Here is a 23,401-nt window from a genome sequence, read left to right on the forward strand (position 1 = left end):
AATAGAGAGACACGTGATCATATACCAATATAAGCAAGGTTTGAAATGATTATGTTTTAGTCAAATATTATCTCTGTTTGGGCTTCTTGTAGTCAACTTGCAGTCTACAAATTATTTGTAATTATGTTCCGATCATCCACTTAATAAAAAAATCTTAGTCTAGTTGATGATCCCTGTTCTACGGCTTATCATGAGGTATTCTAACTTGGGTGAGCAGTACCTCGAGATTGACTTAATTTTAGAGATTGCGCACCAGCTGTTGTTAACAAAGAGACACACCTCCCCCAGGGAGCCGTTCTGTCCTGCTGGTGCATAGAAAACCAACTAGATGTATATTATCCATGTCCTTGTTCAGCCACGACTCTGAGAAATATAGGATAATACAGTTCTCCAGTAATGAGTTATTTTGCCAATAGAATGGAAGGAAAAGGTGGTTTATTTACTCGCCAACGTAGTTTTGTCAGGGTGCCTGCAAGTCGGCCTCTCTAACACAGTATCTTCCTTTCCCGAGTCTCAGGGATTAGGGCCTTGTCTGGGGTGAGCAGATTATCCTGCACTGCCGACTTGTTGAAGTAGAAATCATCATCCAAATCGAGGTTAGTGATCGCTGTTCTGATGTCCAGAAGCTCTTTTCGGTCAGAAGAAAAGATGGCGGAAACCTCATGTACAAAAAAAGTTCAGATCAGCGCAAAAATACTCACAAAATAGCAGAATTGATCCATTGCAGCGCCATTGTCATCTATAGAGCTTTACCATACAAATAAATTATTATGTTGTTAGATCGGTATAAACAAAGTCAAATTGATTGTATAATTGATTAATTAATGCATACAATGCTGTCTCTGAAGAATTTTGCCTCGAAGAAAATGTAATATAATGATACAGAAGATGCCAAACAATTGAACAGAGCAGTAGCTGAGTTTATCTGTCTGCATCAAGTGCCATTCTGTGACTTTGGCTAATATGCCTTTTTTGTTTATGCCGCCGTGGTGTCGTTTTGGTATAGAGTATTGTGACACTAAACCTGGTCTATGACACAATCAGTAGCCTATTAGATAAAATAATAATAATTCAGCCAGGGGGTAATTGTATCAAATCTGGGTCAATTGAATTGCGTTGTATTTGTATGGAATAAACCAAAATGGCTCTTCTTGTGTGTCGCAGTCGCCCAGAGTGAGGCCCAGGCAGGAGCCGGCTGCTGCTGACCACGGCACCATGATGGAGGGGGGCATGCAGCTGCTGAACCGTGACGGCCACAGCATCTCGCACAACTCCAAGCGCCACTACCACGACTCGTTTGTGTCCATGAACAGGATGCGCCATCGTGGCCTGCTCTGCGACATCGTGCTGCACGTCTCCAACAAGGAGATCAAGGCGCACAAGGTGGTGCTGGCCTCCTGCAGTCCCTACTTCCATGCCATGTTTACAAGTAAGTATCCCTCCGCAGAGTTCGCTCTCCCTGCTACTGAGACTGCTCTTCCGTTCCTCCACGGCTTCACAAGTGTTCATCCCTCGTGTTAGTCACCCTCTTTTAGCCACCGTCTTACTCTCTTTACCCTAGCTGTCTCTCTTCCACGCCTCATTACACTATTGAAGCTTGCACGATTCTCCATTGCTACGGAATATAAACAAATTGGATGTGTTTAAATTATTAGAACCATGAACAAAGTGGTGTGTGACATGTTTTTGGCGATTCTTGGTTGATGCTTAAATGAATTGTGCTTTGAACTGTGCTACATTTCGCTCAATGTGTGAGTGGCATCTCACCTTGTGAGCAACACCTCATTTGTTTGCTCTTACTTCCTCACCAGTGACCACTTCCTTCCTCCTCCCTGTTTGTGTGCGTTCTCTTTCCTGTTGGGGTCATAGGTCACCAGGTGAGGTGTGTGTCCAAGTTTTCCTCCTCCATCCTGCAGCTCAGACTAGAGCTTTGTGAGGGTATGTCCCTGGAGAGAGAGGCGTTAAGACTTCCCACTAGGCTTCTTTTCAACTGACCATGCTTTAAACCTAGGCCTGTACAAATCTGCTGATATAGCTGACAAATCTAATCAATATAAACAAAACGCTGGTGTGCCTGTGCGTGCGTGATGGCTCTTTTTGATCTTTTGGCACAATTGAACTCCCTTCCATGCTGCTGTGATCATGCTTCTTCACCAGCGTTTGGCTTAGTGCAAGCGCTGCATAGATCCAGGGATCAGAATTACACAAATATTGTCTGACAGTCAAAACAATTGATCACACAGACTGCTACAAATGAGTGCTATGCAGTGACTTCCCTATAAGAATGTGTGTCTTATGGGAGATAGAAGTGCTCTATGTGAGATATACTGTATGTGATAATTAGAGTATACCATGTTAAACACACACACCACACTCTCTCTTTTCTTTTCAGTTAAATGTACGTAGAGATGAGTGTGTATTGGATTGTCCGCACAGACACAGGCACATGTATTGCAGACTTTAATAAGTGGAAAACACTGTCTGCCTCTGGTCATACAGATGAGATGTCGGAGAGTCGTCAGACCCACGTGACCCTGCATGACATTGACCCCCAGGCGTTGGAACAGCTGGTTCAGTATGCCTACACGGCAGAAATCGTGGTGGGGGAGGGCAACGTGCAGGTAGGGAGAAAAGTGTCTAAAATAACACCCTATTCCCTATAGAGTGCACTACTTATGTGCATTGTATAGTACTCTGGTGAAAAGTAGTATGTAGGGAAGACCGCCATTTGTGACACAGCCCTAATGTACGTCATTATTCTAAATGGTAGTCTTGAACACTTTTTCTTGAAGCGTATATTTTTCTCTGACCGCTGGTACCTAGCGAAGAGTTAGTGTCAGAGTTACTCAGAAGTTTGTGGAAGGCACAAAATCTGTCAGGGTTTAAGATGTATTTGACTCTTGTTGTAATATCTCTGTCTTCTTAGCTCTGAAATCATTTTGCCCTAAATAATTGCCCTTCAAAACCTTTTAAAGTATTCCACAATAAGATACTGATACTTATAGTGCATTCAGATTCATACTCCTTGACTTTTTCCAGATTTTGTTACAGCATTATTCTAAAATTGATTAAATTGTTTTTTTTTCCCACTCATTAATCTACACACAATAAATGGCAAATCAAATACAGGGTTTTAGAAATGTTTGCTAATTTATTAAAAATAAAAAAACTGAAATATCACATTTCTATATGTATTCAGACCCTTTACTCAGTACTTTATTGAAGCACCTCTGGCAGCGATTACAGCCTCGAGTCTTCTTGGGTATGACGCTACAAGCTTGGCACGCCTGTATTTGGGGAGTTTCTCCCATTCTTCTCTGCAGATCCTCTCAAGCTCTGTCAGGTTGGATGGGGAGCTTCGCTGCACAGGTATGTTCGGGTCTCTCCAGAAATGTTCGATTAGGTTCAAGTCTTAGGCTGTCATGTGCCTTTTACTGAGGAGCGGCTTCCGTCTGGCCACTCTACCATAAAGGCCTGATTGGTGGAGTGCAGCAGAGATGGTTGTCCTTCGGGAATGTTCTCCCATCTAGACAGAGGAACTCTGGAGCCCTTCTCCCCTTATTGCTCCGTTTGGCCCGGGCGGCCAGCTCTAGGAAGAGTCTTGGTGGTTCCAAACTTCTTCCATGGAGGCCACTGTGTTCTTGGGGACCTTCAATACTGCAGAAATGTTTGTGTACCGTTCCCTAGATCTATGCGTCAACACAGTCCTGTCTCTGAGCTTAACGGACAATTCCTTGAACCTCATGGCCTGGTTTTTGCTCTGACATGCACTGTCAACTGTGGGACCTTGTATAGACAGGTGTGTGCCTTTCCAAATCATGTCCAATCAACTGAATATACCACAGGTGGACTCCAATGAAGTTGTAGAAACATCTCAAGGATGATCAATGAAAACAGGATGTACAAGGAGCTCAATTTCAAGTCTCATAGCAAAGGGTCTGAGGCTTTTGTTTTCTATTTTCAATACATTTGCAAACATTTCTAAAAACTTGTTTTCGCTTTGGCATATTGGGATATTGTGTTTACATCGATGAGGATTTTTTTATTCAATCCATTTTAGAACTAAGACTGTAACGTAACAAAATGTGTAAAAGGTCAAAGTGTCTGACTACTTCCCGAATGCACTGTACGTGTAAAAATGTATTTATGTTCCTTTTATACCCTTTTTATACCCTTTTATATATACAGTTGAAGTCGGAAGTTTACATACACTTAGGTTGGAGTCATTAAAACTCGTTTTTCAACCACTCCACACATTTGTTGTTAACAAACAAGTTCGGACATCTACCTGGTGCATGACACAAGTAATTTTTCCAACAATTGTTTACAGACAGATCATTTCACTTATAATTGACTGTATCACAATTCCAGTGGTTCAAAAGTTTACATGTACTAAGTTGACTGTGCCTTTAAACAGCTTGGAAAATTCTAGAACATGATGTCATGGCTTTAGAAGCTTCTGATAGGCTAACTGACATAATTTGTGTCAATTGGAGGTGTACCTGTGGATGTATTTCAAGGTCTACCTTCAAACTCAGTTCTTCTTTGCTTGACATCATGGTAAAATCAAAAGAAATCAGCCAAGACCTCAACATTTTTTGTAGACCTCCACAAGTCTGATTCATACTTGGGAGCAATTTCCAAATGTCTGAAGGTACCACGTTCATCTGTACAAACAATAGTACGCAAGTATAGACACCATGGGACCCCGCGGTAAAATAGATGGCATCATGAGACCGGAAAATTATGTGGATATATTGAAGTAACATTTAAAGACATCAGTCAGGAAGTTAAAGCTTGGTCACAAATGGGTCTTCAAAATGGATAATGACCCCAAGCATACTTCCAAAGTTATGGCAAAAAGGCTTAAGGACAACAAAGTCAAGGTATTGGAGTGGCCATCACAAAGCCCTGACCTCAATCCTATAGAAAATTTGTGGGCAGAAATGAAAAAGCGTGTGCGAGCAAGGAGGCCTACAAACCTGACTCAGTTACACCAGCTCTGTCAGGAGGAATGGGCCAATATTCACTCAACTTGTGGAAGGCTACCTGAAATGTTTGACCCAAGTTAAACCATTTTAAGGCAATGCTGCCAAATACTAATTAAGTATATGTAAACCTCTGACCCACTGGGAATATGGTGAAAGAAATAAAAGCTGAAATAAAAAATTCTCTCTACTATTATTCTGACATTTCACATTCTGAAAATAAAGTGGTGATCCTAACTGACCTAAGCTGGGGATTTCTTCCTAGGATTAAAGGTCAAGAATTGTGAAACACCTTAGCCAAATAGATTTAAACTCAGTTTATGTAAACTTCCGACTTCAACTGTAGTACCGTCAAATCCCATCTCATCTGTCACATCCTTTCCCATCACACCATAAACCTACCCTGTACTGTACATTCCTATACCATTCCTCACATCCTATCCCATATAATTCTGCCACATTCTACATATTGTTTTATATAACTCATCTGCTTCCAGACATTGCTTCCAGCGGCCAGCCTGCTGCAGCTCAACGGGGTGAGGGACGCCTGCTGTAAGTTCCTCCTCAGCCAGCTGGACCCTTCCAACTGCCTGGGCATCCGCAGCTTTGCCGACACGCACTCCTGCAGCGACCTGCTCAAGTCGGCGCACAAGTACGTCCTGCAGCACTTTGTGGAGGTGTCCAAGACTGAGGAGTTCATGCTGCTGCCGCTAAAGCAGGTAGGGGCCAGAAAGAGTCCTGAAATAGCATGTTATATGCTTTTCCGCACAGAACGACTTGATGTTGCATTTGGTGGCAGCGTTGGGATCTCCTTTAGCTAATGAGTTGCATTGGAATTGTTGAAAGCTATCAGGGCACTTTTGGTGCACTTTGACTTGCGCACTGATGTTGGGAGTCTGCAAGCTGTAGACACACTAGGAAAATAGCTCTGGTGAGTGCTGTCCACTTCTCTGGTAGTTAGTATTTCAAATGGTAATTTGAAAGACACACTGAGATAGGTTAGCTTAGCATTAGTCTCCGACTCTCCCTCTCTGACACTGTCTCTCACCCCTTTTCCGGCAAAAAGAGGAGGACATCTGGTCGTGTTCTAACCTTTTCTCAACCCCCTCAAGGGCCTTCAAAGAGCAAGCAGCAAAGACAAGTGCGTAGTTCCCTTTCAACACTCACTAGACAGAAATCCTCAGCTCCTTGTCAATCAATGTCTCTTGTAGTTTAACTCATCGTGATCTCCGCCTCCCTGACCCGGACTAGTTTTATGTCACGTCAACTCAGTGTCTGGACTTGTCCAATGACAGCCTTGTTGAGGGTCATACCCTCGAAATGGTAATCAGGCAGAGAACTTGCAAAGATGGGCGCGTTCCAGGCCGACTACATTGCAGACGTTGCTTGCTACCAATGGTTGCTTGTCATGTCATCGACTGTGCAGTCGTGCATCTCATTGCTATATCATGCGATGTGGTTAGCTAGTTAGACATTGTGAGATCTGGCATGCGTCTGCAATGTAGTCAGCCTGGAACACAGCCATGGTGTATGTGTTGTTACAAGATGCCAGGAGACCATTAGAAGTGAATGGGACAGTTAGAAACCTAGCATCATGTGGAAAGAAGAGAACGCTCCATGGATCCTTTGGGAAGATTTGAGGTGTTGAAGTCAATAGTCTGTGTTAGGGTCTGAGTTGGTCTTAGAGGCATACCTAGGTGTGTTTATTAGTGAAAATAAGTTTAGAGAGATGGTGTCAGACATGACAGGTTAGGCCAGGGATCATCAACAAAGATTCAGCCATGGGCCATTTAAATTAATAAATAATAATAATACAAATTAAAAAAAAATATGTAGACTGCAAATCGATTGCAAGAAGCCCAGATACTGTGTAACATTTAACTAAAATGTTATCTTTTCAAACCTTGTTTACATTTGTATACAATCACATACAGTGAGCTCCAAAAGTATTGGGGCAGTGACACATGTTTTTGTTTGTTTTGGCTCTGTACTCCAGCACCTTTTGGATTTTAAATGATACAATGACTATGAGGTTAAAGACTGTCAGCTTTAATTTGAGGGCATTTTCATCCATTTTCATCCCACAAATGCTAACCTCCCCTATTATTGTAATGGTGAGAGGTTAGCATGTCTTGAGGGTTTGATATGAAATGCTAACCTCCCCTGTTATTGTAATGGTGAGAGGTTAGCATGTCTTGGGGGTTTGATATGAAATGCTAACCTCCCCTGTTATTGTAATAGTGAGAGGTTAGCATGTCTTGGGGGTTTGATATGAAATGCTAACCTCCCCTGTTATTGTAATAGTGAGAGGTTAGCATGTCTTGGAGTTATGATATTTGTGCGTCTAACTTTCTCACTCATATTTATTCGCGATTCATTCAGGACTATCCGTAATCATGGTAGCCTCCTCATTAGTAGAAGTGTTTAGAAACATATTATGTTCTTGTTTTAAGTGACTCCAAAATGAATGTGTTTATTGTTTGAATGGTAAATAATGTTATTTACCATTCATTTCTATAAGGCACAAAATAATCTGAAATGCAACAAAAAGGAACAGCAAATGCAGCCAACAAGTCACAAGCTTGATGTAATCCTTGCGTGCTAGGAATATGGGACCAAATACTAAACTTTAGACTACTTTAATACACATAATTGAATTTGTCCCAGTACTTTTGGTCCCCTAAAATAGGGGAGGGAGACTATTTACAAAAAGTGCTGTCATTTCTAAACGGTTCACCTGATTTGGATGAAAGTCATTGTATCCTTTCAAGTCCTGGAGTACAGAGCCAAAAGGACGACAACCCGTTTCACTGTCACAATACTTCTGGAGCTCACTGTATCTCTCTCTACTATGCGTAACTATACTTTGGAACAGATTCCCAAAATTCAAATCTCTTGGAGTTGATTTGCTTGTGTTTTTAGAGTATTTTATGTCCAACAATGTTTTTTCTTTTGAATTATTATTCTAATATTTTTTGCTCAGAAAACTTGGGGGGACAAATAGTCACCTGGGCCACCAGTTGGGGAACACAGGGTTAGGATATGTGACAGCTGTGACAGCACCAGCTGTTAGGCGGGGGCTATAAAATGTTTTTCTCCCTGACCAGAACACCACACTATCCTCTTTCATTCACTTGTCTTGAGTGAGCTGATCAGAACTCTACACTACACTCTTTCATTCCCTACCATCTTAATGTTACTCACCTGTCTCTCTTGGGAGTGCACCAAGAGACGACAACCCCTCACAGCTTATGCTTGGGAAATGAATGACCTGAACTTAACAAAATCAAACCGTTTTGATAGGGTAGCCACTAACTACGAGAGCGAGACCTCCTCACCTCAAACAAACCAATCCCGATATGAATAGGGTGGATCCCCTCCATGAGTGTGAACACAGCACGTCTCTCCCAGATTGTCAAGTCTCAGAACCGCGCCATTGTGACATTTTATTGGGCACAGTCCATTAGCCAAGAGTAAAATGGCTAGGGGACGTCTGAAACAGAGCTGCGGGGTAGCCAGCTGTGGTGCTTCTCTCTCGTTCCCCTCTCTCTCTCTCTCTCACGCTCTCGATCTCTTTAGTTTCATTGCCTTTCTCTCTTTTCGTTCTCTTTTTATTCCTCTCTGCAGCTGTCGTGTGCCCGTCACCGAGCTCTGCAAGCAGGGTAGGATTTATTAACCAACTGCTCTGAGCATCTTTGAGCTCACAGAGCTGTGAAACTCGTGATTTCCTCCTTTTAGACGAGGGGACTGGCAACTGTTCTGACTGGATCTCCTGGTCATATTCTACTACACATTGTCATCATGACTGATGTACACAGACATTTGTTGTGTAGCTACTGTCTTTTGCTATTTCTCTCACACACGTGTGACAGGTACACTTCACATGTCAGACAGACAGACACGCATGCACACACACACACACACACACACACACTGTGTCAGTATATGCTACAGTAGCCTATGTGTTATGTTGAGGGGGATACAGGGCGATAATGCTACTAGAGGAACGGAGGCTGTTCATTTTGTGCTATGCTGTACTGTGCTCGACTGTGCTGTGGGGATTGTAGTTCCTGTGGATTAGCCGATGCTCTTCCTCTGAGGCTGCTGCTATTCGACTGATCTCAGCAGCAGCTGGCCACTACGGCCGAGCCCCAGTCTAGGAACAGTGCTAGCCTCTCTGCAATACACACGCACTGAAGCGTACACCCGCGCACTTCATAGTCACGATCTAATATAGCAGGACACACCCTTACCCATAGCTACAGTTATATGGGTACAGAAATGTTATGAACTCCTACTGTAGGCTAGATACACCACCACATTGTCTCTCGCTGTGGTGCTGGGATTATGATTCATAGCCATTTTCATCATGACAATTTGCACATATACATGCACATATTTACCTCGGCTCATTCTAAAAATAGCTGGGAGTGAAATTGGCCTTTTTTCAAGTAATTCCGAAATGAACATGCCAAGGTAAATGTGAATGAATTAATGTTTTATTTTTGTGTCATGCAAACTGTTGTGGCCCACATGTGATGAGTGTGTCCCTCTCTCTCTCCCCCCCTCTTTCTGTTAAGGTATTAGACCTGATCTCCAGTGACAACCTGAACGTACCGTCAGAAGAGGAGGTATACCGGGCTGTGCTGAGCTGGGTCAAACACGACATAGATGGGCGCAGGCAGCACGTACCCTGGGTAAGATTTAGACGTGCAGTTGTGTGGTTAAGTTGGTGAATCCTGGTGCTTACAACGTCAGGATTGTGGGTGTCCATTCCTGCTGAGGCCACCGTACCAAGATGTATACGCGCACTACTACAAGTCGCTTTGGATAAAAGCGTCTGCCCCCCCCCCCCCCTTCCCCTTCCCACTCTAGCTGATGAAGTGCGTGCGTCTGCCCCTGCTGCGGAGGGATTTCCTCATGAGCAACGTGGACACGGAGCTGCTGGTGCGCCACCACTCTGAGTGCAAGGACCTGCTCATCGAGGCCCTCAAGTACCATCTTATGCCCGAGCAGAGGGGTGTGCTGAGTAACAGCCGTACCAGGCCACGCCGCTGCGAGGGCGCCAGCCCCGTGCTCTTCGCCGTCGGTCAGTGTGCCCCCGAGGTTACCCACCAGGGTACATACACTCACTCACTCACTCACTCACTCACTCACACACACACACACACACACACACACACACACACACACACACACACACACACAGTGCCTTCAGAAAGTATTCATACCCGTTGACGTAGTCCACATTTTTTGTTACAGCTGGAATTCATAATAGATTAAAAATATTTTTTTCTCACAAATTGAAAACAACATGTTTTTAGAAATTTTAGCAAATGTATTAAAAATGAATGACAGAAATATCTAATTTACATAAGTATTCACACCCCTGAGTCAATACATGTTAGAATCACCTTTGGCAGCGATGACAGCTGTGAGTCTTTCTGGGTAAGCCTTTAAGAGCTTTGCACACCTGGATTGTACAATATTTGCCCATTTATTATTTTTAATTCTTCAAGGTCTGTCAAGTTGGTTGTTGATCATTGCTAGGCAGCCATTTAAGTCAAAACTAACTAGGCCACTCCGGAGCATTCAATGTCATCTTGGTAAGCAACTCCAGTGAATATTTATGTGTTTTAGGTTATTGTCCTTCTGGAAGGTGAATTAATTTCCCAGTGTCTGGTGGAAAGTAGATTGAACCAGGCTTTCCTCAAGGATATTGCCTTTGTTTAGCTTTAATCTTTTTATTTTTATCCCAAAAATCTCACTACTGTTGATAAGCATTCCCATAACATGTTGCAGCCACCACCATTTTTTAAAATATAAATAGTGGTACTCAGTGATGTGTTGTGTTGAATTTGCCCCAAACATAATGTTTTGTATTCAGAACATAAAGTTAATTTCTTTGCCACATTTTTTGAAGTTTTACTTTAGTGCTTTATTGCAAACAGGATGCATGTTTTGGAATATTTGTATTCTGTACAGGCTTCCTTCTTTTCTTTCTGTTATGTATTGTGGAGTAATTACAATGTTTTCCTATCACAGCCATTAAACTGTAACTGTTCTAGTCATCATTTGCCTCATGGTGACATCCCTGAGCAGTTTCCTTCCTCTCTGGCAACTTAGTTAGGAAGGGCACCTGTATCTTTGTAGTGACTGAGTTTATTGATACACAATCCAAAGTGTAATTAATAACTGCACCATGTTCAAAGGGATATTCAATGTCTGCTTTTTTAAAAATCTACCTATATGTGCCCTTATTTGTGAACCATTGGAAAACCTCCCTGATCTTTGTGGTTGAATCTGTTTGAAATTCACTGCTCGACTGAGGAACCATTGTATGTGTGGGGTACAGATATGAGGTAGTCATTACCAAATTCATGTTAAACACTATTATTGCACACAGAGTGAGTCCATGCAACTCATTATGTGACTTGCTAAGCACATTTTTACACCTGAACTTATTTAGGCTTGTCCTAACAAAGGGGTTGAATATTTATTGACTCAAGACATTTAAGCTTTTCATTTTTTATACATTTCAAAACATGTGTAAAAACATAATTACACCTTGACATTATGGGGTATTGTGTGTAGGCCAGTGACATAATGGGGTATTGTGTGTAGGCCAGTGACATTATGGGGTATTGTGTGTAGATCAGTGACATTATGTGGTATTGTGTGTAGGCCAGTGACATAATGGGGTATTGTGTGTAGGCCAGTGACATAATGGGGTATTGTGTGTAGGCCAGTGACATAATGGGGTATTGTGTGTAGGCCAGTGACATTATGGGCTATTGTGTGTAGGCCAGTGACATAATGGGGTATTGTGTGTAGGCCAGTGACATAATGGGGTATTGTGTGTAGGCCAGTGACATTATGGGCTATTGTGTGTAGGCCAGTGACATTTTGGGCTATTGTGTGTAGATCAGTGACATTATGGGGTATTGTGTGTAAATCAGTAACATTATTTGGTATTGTGTGTAGATCAGTAACATTATGGGGTATTGTGTGTAGATCAGTAACATTATGGGGTATTGTGTGTAGATCAGTAACATTATGGGGTATTGTGTGTAGATCAGTGACACAAATTCTCAATGTAATACATTCAGGCTGTAACACAACAAAATGTCGAAAAAGTCAAGAGGTGTGAATACCTTCTGAAGGCACCATACATACATACATACATACATACATATTATACAAGCCCAACAAATACACATTCTTTAATTTCTGAATCTGTAGAGTGCCATTAGGAAACAGGGATCCTGAATTTGGCCCTTGGTTAAAAGCTAACTTGTTCACAGATACATAAAACATTACATTTTCAAACATTACATTTGAAATAGATGGGATGCAGCAATTATTCTAAAGAAGTTTGGCGCTTACCATGTCTAGAAATATTAGTGTATTTTTTAGGGCATTGAACCTGTAAAAAGACAAATGTTGGCCACAGTGTTTTAATACCCATATATCTATAGATACACTACATGACCAAAAGTATGTGGACACCTGCTTGTCAAACATTGCATGCAACAGAGGACAGACAGTTTTTGCACGGCTACACGCTTCAGCACTCGGCGGGCCTGTTCTATGAGCTTGTGGGGCCTACCACTTCACGGCTGAGCCGTTGTTGTTTCTAGACATTTCCAATTCACAATAACATCAATTACAGTTTACCGGGGCAGCTCTAGCACGGCAGAAATTTGACAAACTGACTTGCTGGAAAGGTAGCATCCTATGACGGTGCCACATTAAAAGTCACTGAGCTCTTCAGTAAGGCCATTCTACTACCAATGGAGATTGCATGGCTGTTTGCTTGATGTTATACACCTGTCCGCAACGGGTGTGGCTGAAATAGCCGAATCCATTAATTTGAAGGGGTGTCCATATACTTTTTTTTAATATATAGTGTATTTAAATGGCCGCTTCAAATATTTAGATGACGTTGTTTTTGTCTTGTGTTTTGCCCAGGTGGCGGCAGTCTGTTTGCTATCCACGGTGACTGCGAGGCCTACGACACGCGGACTGACCGATGGCACATGGTGGCATCCATGTCCACTCGGCGGGCACGTGTGGGCGTGGCGGCCATTGGCAACAAGCTGTACGCTGTGGGAGGGTAATAAATGACCTCATCAGACCATTCTTTTACCTCTATATGGTTTGGATTCGGGTATCATCAAAGCCATAACTAATGTCGTGCTAGCTAGCACAACATTAGTTATGGCTTCGATATGAAACCATCGGATGTGGCTTCGATATGGAACCATCCTCAACACTGGAAGAGTACACTCGTGTTAATTAGCTAAACGTGTTAAATAGCTCGGTTAAGTTTACGTTAACACTTTACATGACTCCCAGTGTCATAACACGTTATGCCATGGTCATAACCATGTCATAATGTCATAACAGCTGACATATATGGTCATAACACTGTCATGACCCATGTATTTCTACCTGTTGTGACATATATTGTGTTATTTTATGGCAGATTATAACACCTACATAAGTGTCAAAACCCACATTTCTTTCAAATTCATTTTTTCCTGCCAAGAAGTTTGTTTTCGTTTATAAGTTTGTCTCTTAAATCCTTTGTTTTTGTTGTATTGAATTCTTTACGGTCATGTTTTTTTTCATCGTATTTTAAATAACTTGTAGAGAATACACTTTATGACACTGTCAAGAAGCATTATGACCATCATAATCATATAAGCCAGATAGGCCAATCACGTACATGCCCTTATGTCAGTCATCAGTCAAAAAGAAGGTGTCTTGTTCTTCTGAAATCTGCTTGTGCATTCATCCCAGTTGTCTGCAACAGAGCATTGGGGTGGGTGATTGTCTGACATCAATATGTGTGCAATCACAATGATAATTTAACATGGTCAATTTACTTAAAAAAATATATATAACATATGTTGTGTCAACAGTATGTTTATGGTGTAATGGAATGTTTTGCCTTGTGTGTTAGGTTTTGTGGGCTTTGACATTTCTGTAAGTGTCATAACCAGCCATAAAATAATGCAATATATGTCACAACAGGTCTACATATGTGTCATGACAGTGTTATGACCATATTATAACAGGTCAAGTTGGTTGTTGAACATTGCTAGGCAGCCATTTTAAGTCAAAACTGTAACTAGGCCATTCCGGAGCATTCAATGTCATCTTGGTAAGCAACTCCAGTGTATATGTATGTGTTTTAGGTTATTGTCCTGCTGGAAGGTGAATTAATCTCCCAGTGTCTGGTGGAAAGTAGATTGAACGAGGCTTTCCTCAAGGATATTGCCTTTTCTTAGCTTTATTCTTTTTCTTTTTATCCCAAAAATCTCACTACTGAAGATAAGCATTCCCATAACATGATGCAGCCACCACTATGCCTTAAAGTATAGATAGTGGTACTCAGTGATGTGTTGTTAGATTTTCCCCAAATATAACATAACGCTTTGTATTCAGGATATAAAGTTAATTTCTTTGCCACATTTTTTGCAGTTTTACTTTAGTGCCTTATTGCAAACAGGATGCATGTTTTGGAGTATATGTGTCAGCTGTAATGACCGTGACCCAACATTTTATGACGCTGGGTGTTAAGTAAAGTGTTATCAAGTTTGCAATCTGTCTGAAAGAGAAACTAGGATTAGGGAAGATACAGTATATTGTAATCCAATTTCTTATTCAAGCAAACACGTTGAATTATTGGCATTGGGTATAATAAGATAAACCGTTAACTGTGGTAGGAGGAAACTGTTGGAAGACTAATATTAGCAGTCCCCTCAAGTGTAATTATTCAAATTCCGACTTTTGAAGCCAAGGCACGTCTTCTCTACCCGGGAGGGAAACAAAACAGATGCCTTTGTAAATCAAGAGAAAGATGGAACAAAATAGTATCTGATGCACTACTCTCATTGTCTGCAATGGCAACGTTTTATCCAGGTGCTACTGATGGAAATTAGCTAGATGAGAAACTCCTGCACATCTACCCTGTCAAATAGATAAACAGATAATAAATTAATTCAAATGTATTTTATTTAAAGAAAGTTTCTTGAATGTAACTGTTAACACAGTACAGTTGTGAAGACTTGCTTAACAAAGAAACCCTCCTTTTGAGATGAGATTAAAGGAAGAAACCTAAAGCGGAACTAGGCCCCTTATTCACAAAGGGTCTCAGACCAGGAGTGCTGGTCTAGGATCAGCCCCCCTCCATCTTATTCTATATGATGAAAAAGCAAAACTGATCCTCGATCAGCACTTCTATTCTGATACCTTTTGTGAATATGTGCCCAGACCCTAGCGACAGAGCCCATCCTCTTATGGTTAGGCCAATCATAAGAGGATGGGCAACTTTGATGGGGGTGGGGCCACCAAAAAACAGAACTCATCATGAGGGGCCACAGTGGCTCGTGGGTCTGTATATAACATCCATATACCCTGCCCCCACCTTGCGAGCAAAACATTTTAGTGGCCCAACTCGTGACAGTGAAGAGAAAGCTATTTAGCAATTTCAGAACTCATTTCATGCAATTCTACTCAATTTGCCAGGGGGCGGAGAGAAAATGTGCAGTTTTACAGCTAATTTCCTGCAATTCTACACATTTTGCCAAAGGGTGGAGCAAATGTTAGCAGTTTTTAATATGATGACTGATAATCAATGGTGGTTATTCGACCATGCTTACTAGTTTAAGTTTAGATAGCTAGACTAACTCTAAAACATGTTTTGCTGACATGGCTAATTGAGTGACTGCTGATGCACAGCCAATTTTCAAAAGGGCACCTTGTGTATTCTATTATTCTAACTCTCAACAGTAAGTTGAGAGTCTGACTGATCCACGGGCCACCAGTGTCCCACACCTGGCTTCGGTACACTTCTCTTTTTGATATACTCTGGTCTCCCTCAGGTATGACGGCACCTCAGATTTGGCCACAGTGGAGTCTTACGACCCTGTCACCAACTCCTGGCAGCCTGAGGTTTCAATGGGGACGCGACGGAGCTGTTTGGGCGTGGCAGTGTTGCACGGCCTCCTGTACGCCGCCGGTGGTTACGACGGAGCTTCCTGTCTCAACAGGTACATAAAAAATATATAGACAGTTATGAGCCATGTGTTCAAAATGCTGGACTACTTTTGAGCTTTGTCACAACAGATTCTGACCGTCACGGATGCAAATACTGAGATTACATTTGTATATAATGAATGCTCCCCTCCACCCCAACAGTGCAGAGCGGTACGACCCTCTCACCAGTACCTGGACCTCCATCGCTGCCATGAGCACCCGAAGGAGATACGTCCGTGTGGCCACTCTAGGTGAGCAAGTGTTGTCCACCTCTTGTGTGATTATGTAATCTATTGAGAAAGGATATACTTACTGTATGTTAGCCTAGAGCAGGGATGGGCAACTGGTGTGCCGTCCCTCTTTTGTAGGGCCGCTGATCATTTTTGGGGGGGGGGAACTCAGTCGGGGTCTCAATTTACTGGACAGTTAGAATAATCAAATCAAAATCAAACTTTATTTGCCATATGCGCCGAATGTAACAAGTGTAGACTTGTGAAATGCTTACTTGCAAGCCCTTAACCAACAGTGCAGTTCAAGAAGAAAATATTTACCAAGTAGGTTAAAATAAGTGTGCATGGGTACAGGCTAGTTGAGGTAATCTGTACATGTAGGTGCGGGCAAAGTGACTATGCATAGGTAACAAACAAACAGCGAGTAGCAGCAGTGTACAAGGTCAATTTAAATTGTCCGGTGGTGATTTTTATGAATTGTTCAGCAGTCTAATTGTTGGTGGTAGAAGCTGTTGAGGAGCCTTTTGGTGCGAGACTTGGCGCTCCGTTACTGCTTGCCGTGCGCTAGCAGAGAAAACAGTCTGTAACTTGGGTGACTGGAGTGTCTGACAATTTTATGTGCTTTCCTCTGACACAGCCAATTATATAGGTCCTGGATAGCAGGAAGCTTGGCCCCAGTGATGTACTGGGCCGTTCGCACTACCCTCTGTAGCGCCTTACGGTAAGTTGCCGAGCAGTTGCCATACCAGGCGGTGATGCAACCGGTCAGGATGCTCTCGTTGGTGCAGCTGTAGAACCTTTTGAGGATCTGGGGGCCCATGCCAAATCTTTTCAGTCTCCTGAGGGGGAAAAGGTTTTGTTGTGCCCTCTTCACAACTGTCTTGGTATGTTTGAACCATGATAGTTTGTTGGTTATGTGGACACCAAGGAACTTGAACCTCTCGACCCACTCCACTACAGCCCCGTCGATGTTAATGGGGGCCTGTTCGGCGCACCTTCTCCTGTAGTCCACGATCAGCTCCTTTGTCTTGCTCACATTGAGGGAGAGGTTGTTGTCCTGGCACCACACTGCCAGTTCTCTGACCACCTCCCTATAAGCCGTCTCATCGTTGCCAGTGATCAGGTCTACCACTGTTGTGTCGTCAGCAAACCTAATGATGGTGTTGTAGTCGTGTTTGGCCACGCAGTTGTGGGTGAACAGGGAATACAGGAGAGGACTAAGTACACACCCCTGAGGAGCCCCAGTGTTAAGGATCAGCGTGGCAGACGTATTGTTGCCTACTCTTACCACCTGGGGGTGGCCCGTCAGGAAATCCAGTTGCAGAGGGAGGTGTTTAGTCCAAGGGTCCTTAGCTTAGTGATGAGCTTTGAGGGCACTATGGTGTTGAACACTTGGCTGTAGTCGATGAACAGCATTCTCACATCAGTGTTCCATTTGTCCAGGTGGGAGAGGGCAGTGTGGAGTGCGATTACGATCATCTGTGGATTTGATGGGGTGGTATGCAAATTGGAGTTGGTCTAGGGTGTCCGGGAGGATGCTGTTGATGTGAGCCATGACCAGCCTTTCAAAGCACTTCATGGCTACCGAAGTGAGTCCCACAGGGCTGTAATCATTTAGGCAGGTTACCTTGGCACAGGGACTATGGTGGTCTGCTTGAAACGTAGGTATTACAGACTCGGTCAGAGAGAGGTTAAAATTGTTAGTGAAGACACTTGACAGTTGGTCCGCGCATGCTTTGAGTACACGTCCTGGTAATCCGTCTGGCCCAGTGGCTTTGTGAATGTTGACCAGTTTAACCTTTCTGGTGCAGGCGTTCTGCTAGCGACCCATCTCGACAACATCCGGTGAAATTGCAGAGCGCCAAATTCAAAAAAGGTCATAATAAACATTCATAAAATATACAAGTGTTATGCTTAAAGATTAATTTGTTAATCCAGCCGCTTTGTCAGATTTCAAAAAGGCTTTACGGCGAAAGCATACCATGCGATTATCTGAGGACAGCGCCCTGCTTACAAAAGCATACAAACATTTTACATCCAAGTAAAGGAATTACAAAATTCAGATATAGCGATAAAATGAATCACCTACCTTTGAAGATCTTCATATGGTTGCAGTCACAAGAGTGTTTGTTTTGTTCGATAAAGTCCTTCTTTATATCCCAAAACTCTGTTTTGTTGGAGTGTTTTGTTCAGTAATCCACTGGCTCAAAGGCGGTCAAAACATGCAGACAAATACATCCTTATAGTATCGGTAAAGTCCGTCAACATGTCAAACGATGTTTGTATTTAATCCTCAGTTTGTCAATTGTCTAAATAATCGCTAATATTTAAACTGGACAATAGCGTATACAATAGAAAGGAAAAACAACGAAGGACGCGCACCCGGTCACGGGCACAAACCAGCTCTGCATTCTTCCTCAGTCCACTGACAGAAAGGTCTCATTCTTCTTCATTTTTCAGAAAACAAGCCTGAATCAATGTCTTAAGACTGTTGCCATCTAGTGGAAGCCAAAGGAACTGCAATCTGGGTCCTAACCCATTAGATACTCTATAGGCATTCAATTGAAAATACCCACATCAAAAGAATCCCACTTCCTGGATGGATTTTCCTCAGGTTTTCACCTGCCATATCAGTTCTGTTATACTCTCAGACATTATTTAAACAGGTTTGGAAACTTGAGTGATTTATATCCAACTCTACCAATTATATGCATATCCTAGCTTCTGGGCCTGAGTAACAGGCAGTTTACTTTGGGCACGCTTCTCATCCAGACGTCGAAATACTGCCCCCAAGCCATAAGAAGTTAAAGGTTTTGTTCACATCGGCTACCGAGTGCGTTATCACACAGTCATCCAGAACAGCTGGTGCTCTCATGCATGCTTCGGTGTTGCTTGCCTCGAAGCGAGCATAAAAGGCATTTAGCTCCTCTGCTAGGCTCGCTTCACTGGGCAGCTCGCGTCTGGGTTTCCCTTTGTAGTCCGTAATAGTTTTCAAGCCCTGCCACATCCGACGAGCGTCAGGGCCGGTGTAGTAGGATTCAATCTTAATCGTGTATTGACGCTTTGCTTGTTTGATGGTTTGTCTGAGGGCATAGCAGGATTTCTTATAAGCGTCCAGATTAGTCTCCCGCTCCTTGAAAGTGGCAGCTCTAGCCTTTAGCTCGATGCGGCTGTTGCCTGTAATCCATGGCTTCTGGTTGGGATATGTACGTACAGTCACTGTGGGGACGACGTCATCGATGCACTTATTGATGAAGCCAATGACTGAGTTGGTGTATTCCTCAATGCCATTGGCTGAATCCCGGAACACATTCCAGTCTGTGCTAGCAAAACAGTCCTGTAGTGTAGCATCCGCATCATCTGACCACTTCCGTATTGAGCGAGTCACTGGTATTTCCTGCTTTAGTTTTTGTTTATAAGCTGGAATCGGGTGGATAGAATTGTGGTCAGATTTTCCAAATGGAGGGCGGGGGAGAGCTTTGTATGCATCTCTGTGTGTGGAGTAAAGGTGGTCTAGGATTTCTTCCCCCTTGTTGCACATGTGACATGCTGGTAAAAATTTGGTAAAACTGATTTAAGTTTGCCTGCATTAAAGTCCCCGGCCACTAGGAGCGCCACTTTTGGGTGAGCATTTTCTTTTTTGCTTATAGCCTTATAGAGTTGTTTGAGAGCGGTCTGGTGGTAAATAGACGGCTACGAATAATACAGATGAACTCTTTTGGTAGATAGTGTGGGCGACAACTTATCATAAGGTTCTCTACCTCAGACGAGCAATACCTTGAGACTTCTTTAATATTAGACATCAATGGAATATACATGGTGCAATTTTAAAAGTTGCTTGTGCATCAGCAGTTCTTGTGTTATGTCAATAACTGACAGTCATTCAATTAGCCCATTTCGGCGAACATTTTTAGCTGGCCATCTAAACTTTCTGCTTAACTTGTAGTAATCATGGTCGAATTACTGACCGGGGGCCCCCCCATTGATCAAAAGATGTCATGTTAAAAACTGCAAACATTTGTCTCCGCCCCATGGCAAAATGAATAGAATTGCAGGAAATGATCTCTTAAACTTATCTTTGCTGTATAGAGGGGACCGCTAAAATGTTTTGCTCACGAAGTGGGGATGGCCCCCGAACTAAATTTCGCTTAGGGGCCCCAAAAGGCTAGGGCCGGGTCTGACTGCATGTGTGGGTATGGATGTGGGTACGCAGACCCACAAGCTACTGCGGCCCCTCATGATGAGTTCAATTTTTTTGTGGCCCCCACCCCCATCAAATATGGCCATCCCTGGCCTACTACTCGCTTCCTAGTAAATATGGGCCACATCAAACATTTTATATTTGCGAGCTGATATGTAGAGTTTTGAGCTTATTGTCACAGCACTCTCTCACTCTTTGGCTCTCTTTTTCACTCCCTCCCTCACTCCCTCCCTCTTTCATCCCCCCCCCTCTCTCTCTCTAGATGGCAGTCTGTATGCAGTAGGAGGATATGACAGCTCCTCACACCTAGCAACAGTGGAAAAATATGAACCACAGGTAATAAACAAACAAACAGATAGATCTCTATCAATATGCACATTGGGCCAGTTTCCTGGACCCAGATTAAGCCTATAGAAGAATCTCAACTAGGCATGATTTTCAGTAGCCCGGTGGAACGAATTTGATCACTGCGTTCACCATTCAGTTAAGTAGAATGGTGAACATAGTGATCAGGCTTGTTCCACCAGGCTATATTTAAAGTCCATGAGTAGGCTTAATCTGGTTAAAACTGGACCATGAAGCTGAACTTCTGCCCAGATCAAAAAGGAGAAGCTAAGTTTTGAGTTCAACCTCAACCAGCACTGATAAGTTGCTCAAAACTGACCAACAACCCTCTGATTGGTCGGAACAGAGTAACGCGTGGACAGCCATCGCCAATATGCTGAGTCGACGCAGCAGTGCCGGGGTGGCCGTGCTGGAGGGCATGCTCTATGTCGCCGGGGGCAACGATGGCACCAGCTGCCTAAACTCGGTGGAGCGATTCAATCCCAAGACCAACGCCTGGGAGGGCGTGGCGCCCATGAACATCCGCAGGTAGGCACCGCCAGACGCGTCACAATTACTACCTGTAGCTATAACTAACTGCATAGTCAATGCATGCATAGAGCCTTCTCGCTCCTCATAAATGGCTGGTTTCAGGTTTTCATTCCTTCATTCCAGCCCTTGCTCAGCAAATTATCTGAGTTTCTGGAGGAACCGGCATACACAATGGGCCTCAGAGACCAGGACTTGATGATTCAAATTAAATTAGTTTCTCACTCACACACAAACATGCACACAATGGGAGATTTGAGCAGGGAACCTGACAACAGTGGATGCTCCCGGCCCTATAAATAAACCATTGCTGTAATCAGTAGTATGGCTCATATTTATCTAGAGCCTGATCTGGTCTCAGCAGAGTCATATTCAATAGGAACCAAATGGAAGCAAAGGAGGGACTTACCTTAGTTTGTACAGAAGAAACACCTTTTTTTGCTTTCCGTTACAAAACATTTTGTTGCGTTGTGCACTAATGAATATGCCCCAGGCCTCCATTTACACTGCAGTGAGCTTTAGCAACAGGCTAGTCAGGGAAGTCGTTTTGGTTTTCTTTTCTGCCTAGTAGTTAATTGATCAGTTAATGTTAATGAATGGCCACCAACTGGGTTAAAATACTATCTGAGTTCATTTGAAACACTGTGCTTGATTGAGCTTGCCTGTTGCAATGGAACCAATAGGGAAAAAGCGGGTTGCCATCCAATCACCTCTGACCACAGACCAATTCTACAGGTTGGATCACTGTTTGTCGACACCCAGCAGGTGATCGCTAACACACCCGCTGCTTTTAGCTGTTAGTCTTTGTGGTGTGCCTGAGCTACTACTGAGTCTGCACGTTGTCCTGTCCTCCCGCAGGAGTACCCACGACCTGGTGGCTATGGACGGCTGGCTGTACGCGGTGGGCGGCAACGACGGCAGCTCCAGCCTCAACTCCATTGAGAAGTACAACCCGCGCAGCAACAAGTGGGTGGCGGCCTCCTGCATGTTCACGCGGCGCAGCAGTGTGGGGGTGGCCGTCCTAGAGCTGCTCAACTTCCCGCCGCCTTCGTCGCCCACACTCTCTGTGTCCTCCACCAGCCTTTGACACGGGGCTAAGCTCTGGCTGACCTCAGCCTCAACCTCGGCCTTGGTTGCCACCGCACAGCCAGGCCCCAGCAAGAGACGCAACTGCTCTGTGTGAAGAGGAGGGAGTGAGAGGATGCATATACTTGAATCAGGTAGCGAGAGGGAGAGTGGAGAGAAGGGCTTGAGAGAGAGTGGGAGGGGTACAGTTTGAGGGAGAGTGGAGAGAAGGGCTTGAGAGAGAGTGGGAGGGGTACAGTTTGAGGGAGAGTGGAGAGAAGGGCTTGAGAGACTGGGAGGGGTACAGTTTGAGGGAGAAGAGGTGATGGGAAGAGCAAGTGAGGAAGAGTGAAAGATGGAGAGAGAAACGCACAGAGGGGGCTGCTGGATCTGGTCTCTTTCCCTGAAGTCTCACTGTAATACCGTAAAGATACCAGCTTCTAGTCTATTGAAGAACACAGGAGAGTTTTCCTCAGATGAAGAGGTTGGGAAAAAAACACCATTTGCAATCCAATACCGTCTCTGAACCGATTTTAACTTAGGAATGTAGCTATTGACTGGTTCTGCCATGCATGTTTACTGACATTGTGTCCTGGCAGGCAGGAATAAAAATGAGTAGTGCAGCTGTATGTGTCACACTAGGTGGCATTAACGGGCAATGTTGTTTACCGTCCTACCCTACGGACGAGCCTTGTGTAATAGAGTGTTGCCCCTAGACATTTTCCAGCATTTCCCCTTAAATGGTTAAGGTTAGTATTGAGGAGGGGAAGCTGATCCTAGATCTGTACCTAAGGAAAACTTCAACCAACCAGCTGGAGAAGAAGAAAAAAAAGAATGTAGCTATTGATTCGAGATCTATCGTTACTCTAAACTGTAAATTAGTTTAATTTCTTTAAAAAAGATATAAGAACAGATAATATGATGTTGAATTATTTATTAAATGTAAAAAAAAAATATATATATATATAGCTAATATATTCCGACAATTTCAAAGATGC

General features: G+C 43.3%; 1 protein-coding gene across 3 annotated transcripts; it reads left to right on the forward strand.

The window, feature by feature from the left end:
* Positions 1-536: 536 nt before the first annotated feature.
* On the forward strand, positions 537-22,822 carry LOC139417274 (kelch-like protein 17). Of its 3 annotated transcripts, XM_071166533.1 has the most exons (12): positions 537-596; positions 1,165-1,429; positions 2,500-2,621; positions 5,486-5,707; positions 9,569-9,685; positions 9,864-10,077; positions 12,960-13,104; positions 15,881-16,048; positions 16,197-16,285; positions 20,728-20,801; positions 21,157-21,338; positions 22,197-22,822. In XM_071166533.1, exons 2-12 carry the CDS (start codon positions 1,216-1,218, stop codon positions 22,423-22,425), a joined length of 1,776 nt encoding a protein of 591 aa, XP_071022634.1. In that variant the 5' UTR covers positions 537-596; positions 1,165-1,215; the 3' UTR covers positions 22,426-22,822. The 3 variants fall into 3 exon arrangements, with proteins under 3 accessions (XP_071022634.1, XP_071022633.1, XP_071022635.1); XM_071166534.1 differs by lacking the exons at positions 537-596; positions 1,165-1,429 and adding an exon at positions 1,893-1,938 and having other exon boundaries at positions 9,864-10,107; XM_071166532.1 differs by lacking the exons at positions 537-596; positions 2,500-2,621 and having other exon boundaries at positions 1,346-1,429; positions 9,864-10,107.
* Positions 22,823-23,401: the final 579 nt, after the last annotated feature.

The sequence above is a fragment of the Oncorhynchus clarkii genome, chromosome 9 (assembly GCF_045791955.1).
Source record: "Oncorhynchus clarkii lewisi isolate Uvic-CL-2024 chromosome 9, UVic_Ocla_1.0, whole genome shotgun sequence".
Taxonomy (NCBI): Eukaryota; Metazoa; Chordata; class Actinopteri; order Salmoniformes; family Salmonidae; genus Oncorhynchus; species Oncorhynchus clarkii.

Coding starts and splice junctions, on each gene's coding strand:
- LOC139417274 (XM_071166533.1), top strand. CDS start 1,216: ATGATGGAGGGGGGCATGCAGCTGCTGAACCGTGACGGCCACAGCATC. Junction 2,622..5,485: donor TGGGGGAGGGCAACGTGCAG/GTAGGGAGAAAA, acceptor ATCTGCTTCCAG/ACATTGCTTCCAGCGGCCAG. Junction 13,105..15,880: donor AAGCTGTACGCTGTGGGAGG/GTAATAAATGAC, acceptor GGTCTCCCTCAG/GTATGACGGCACCTCAGATT.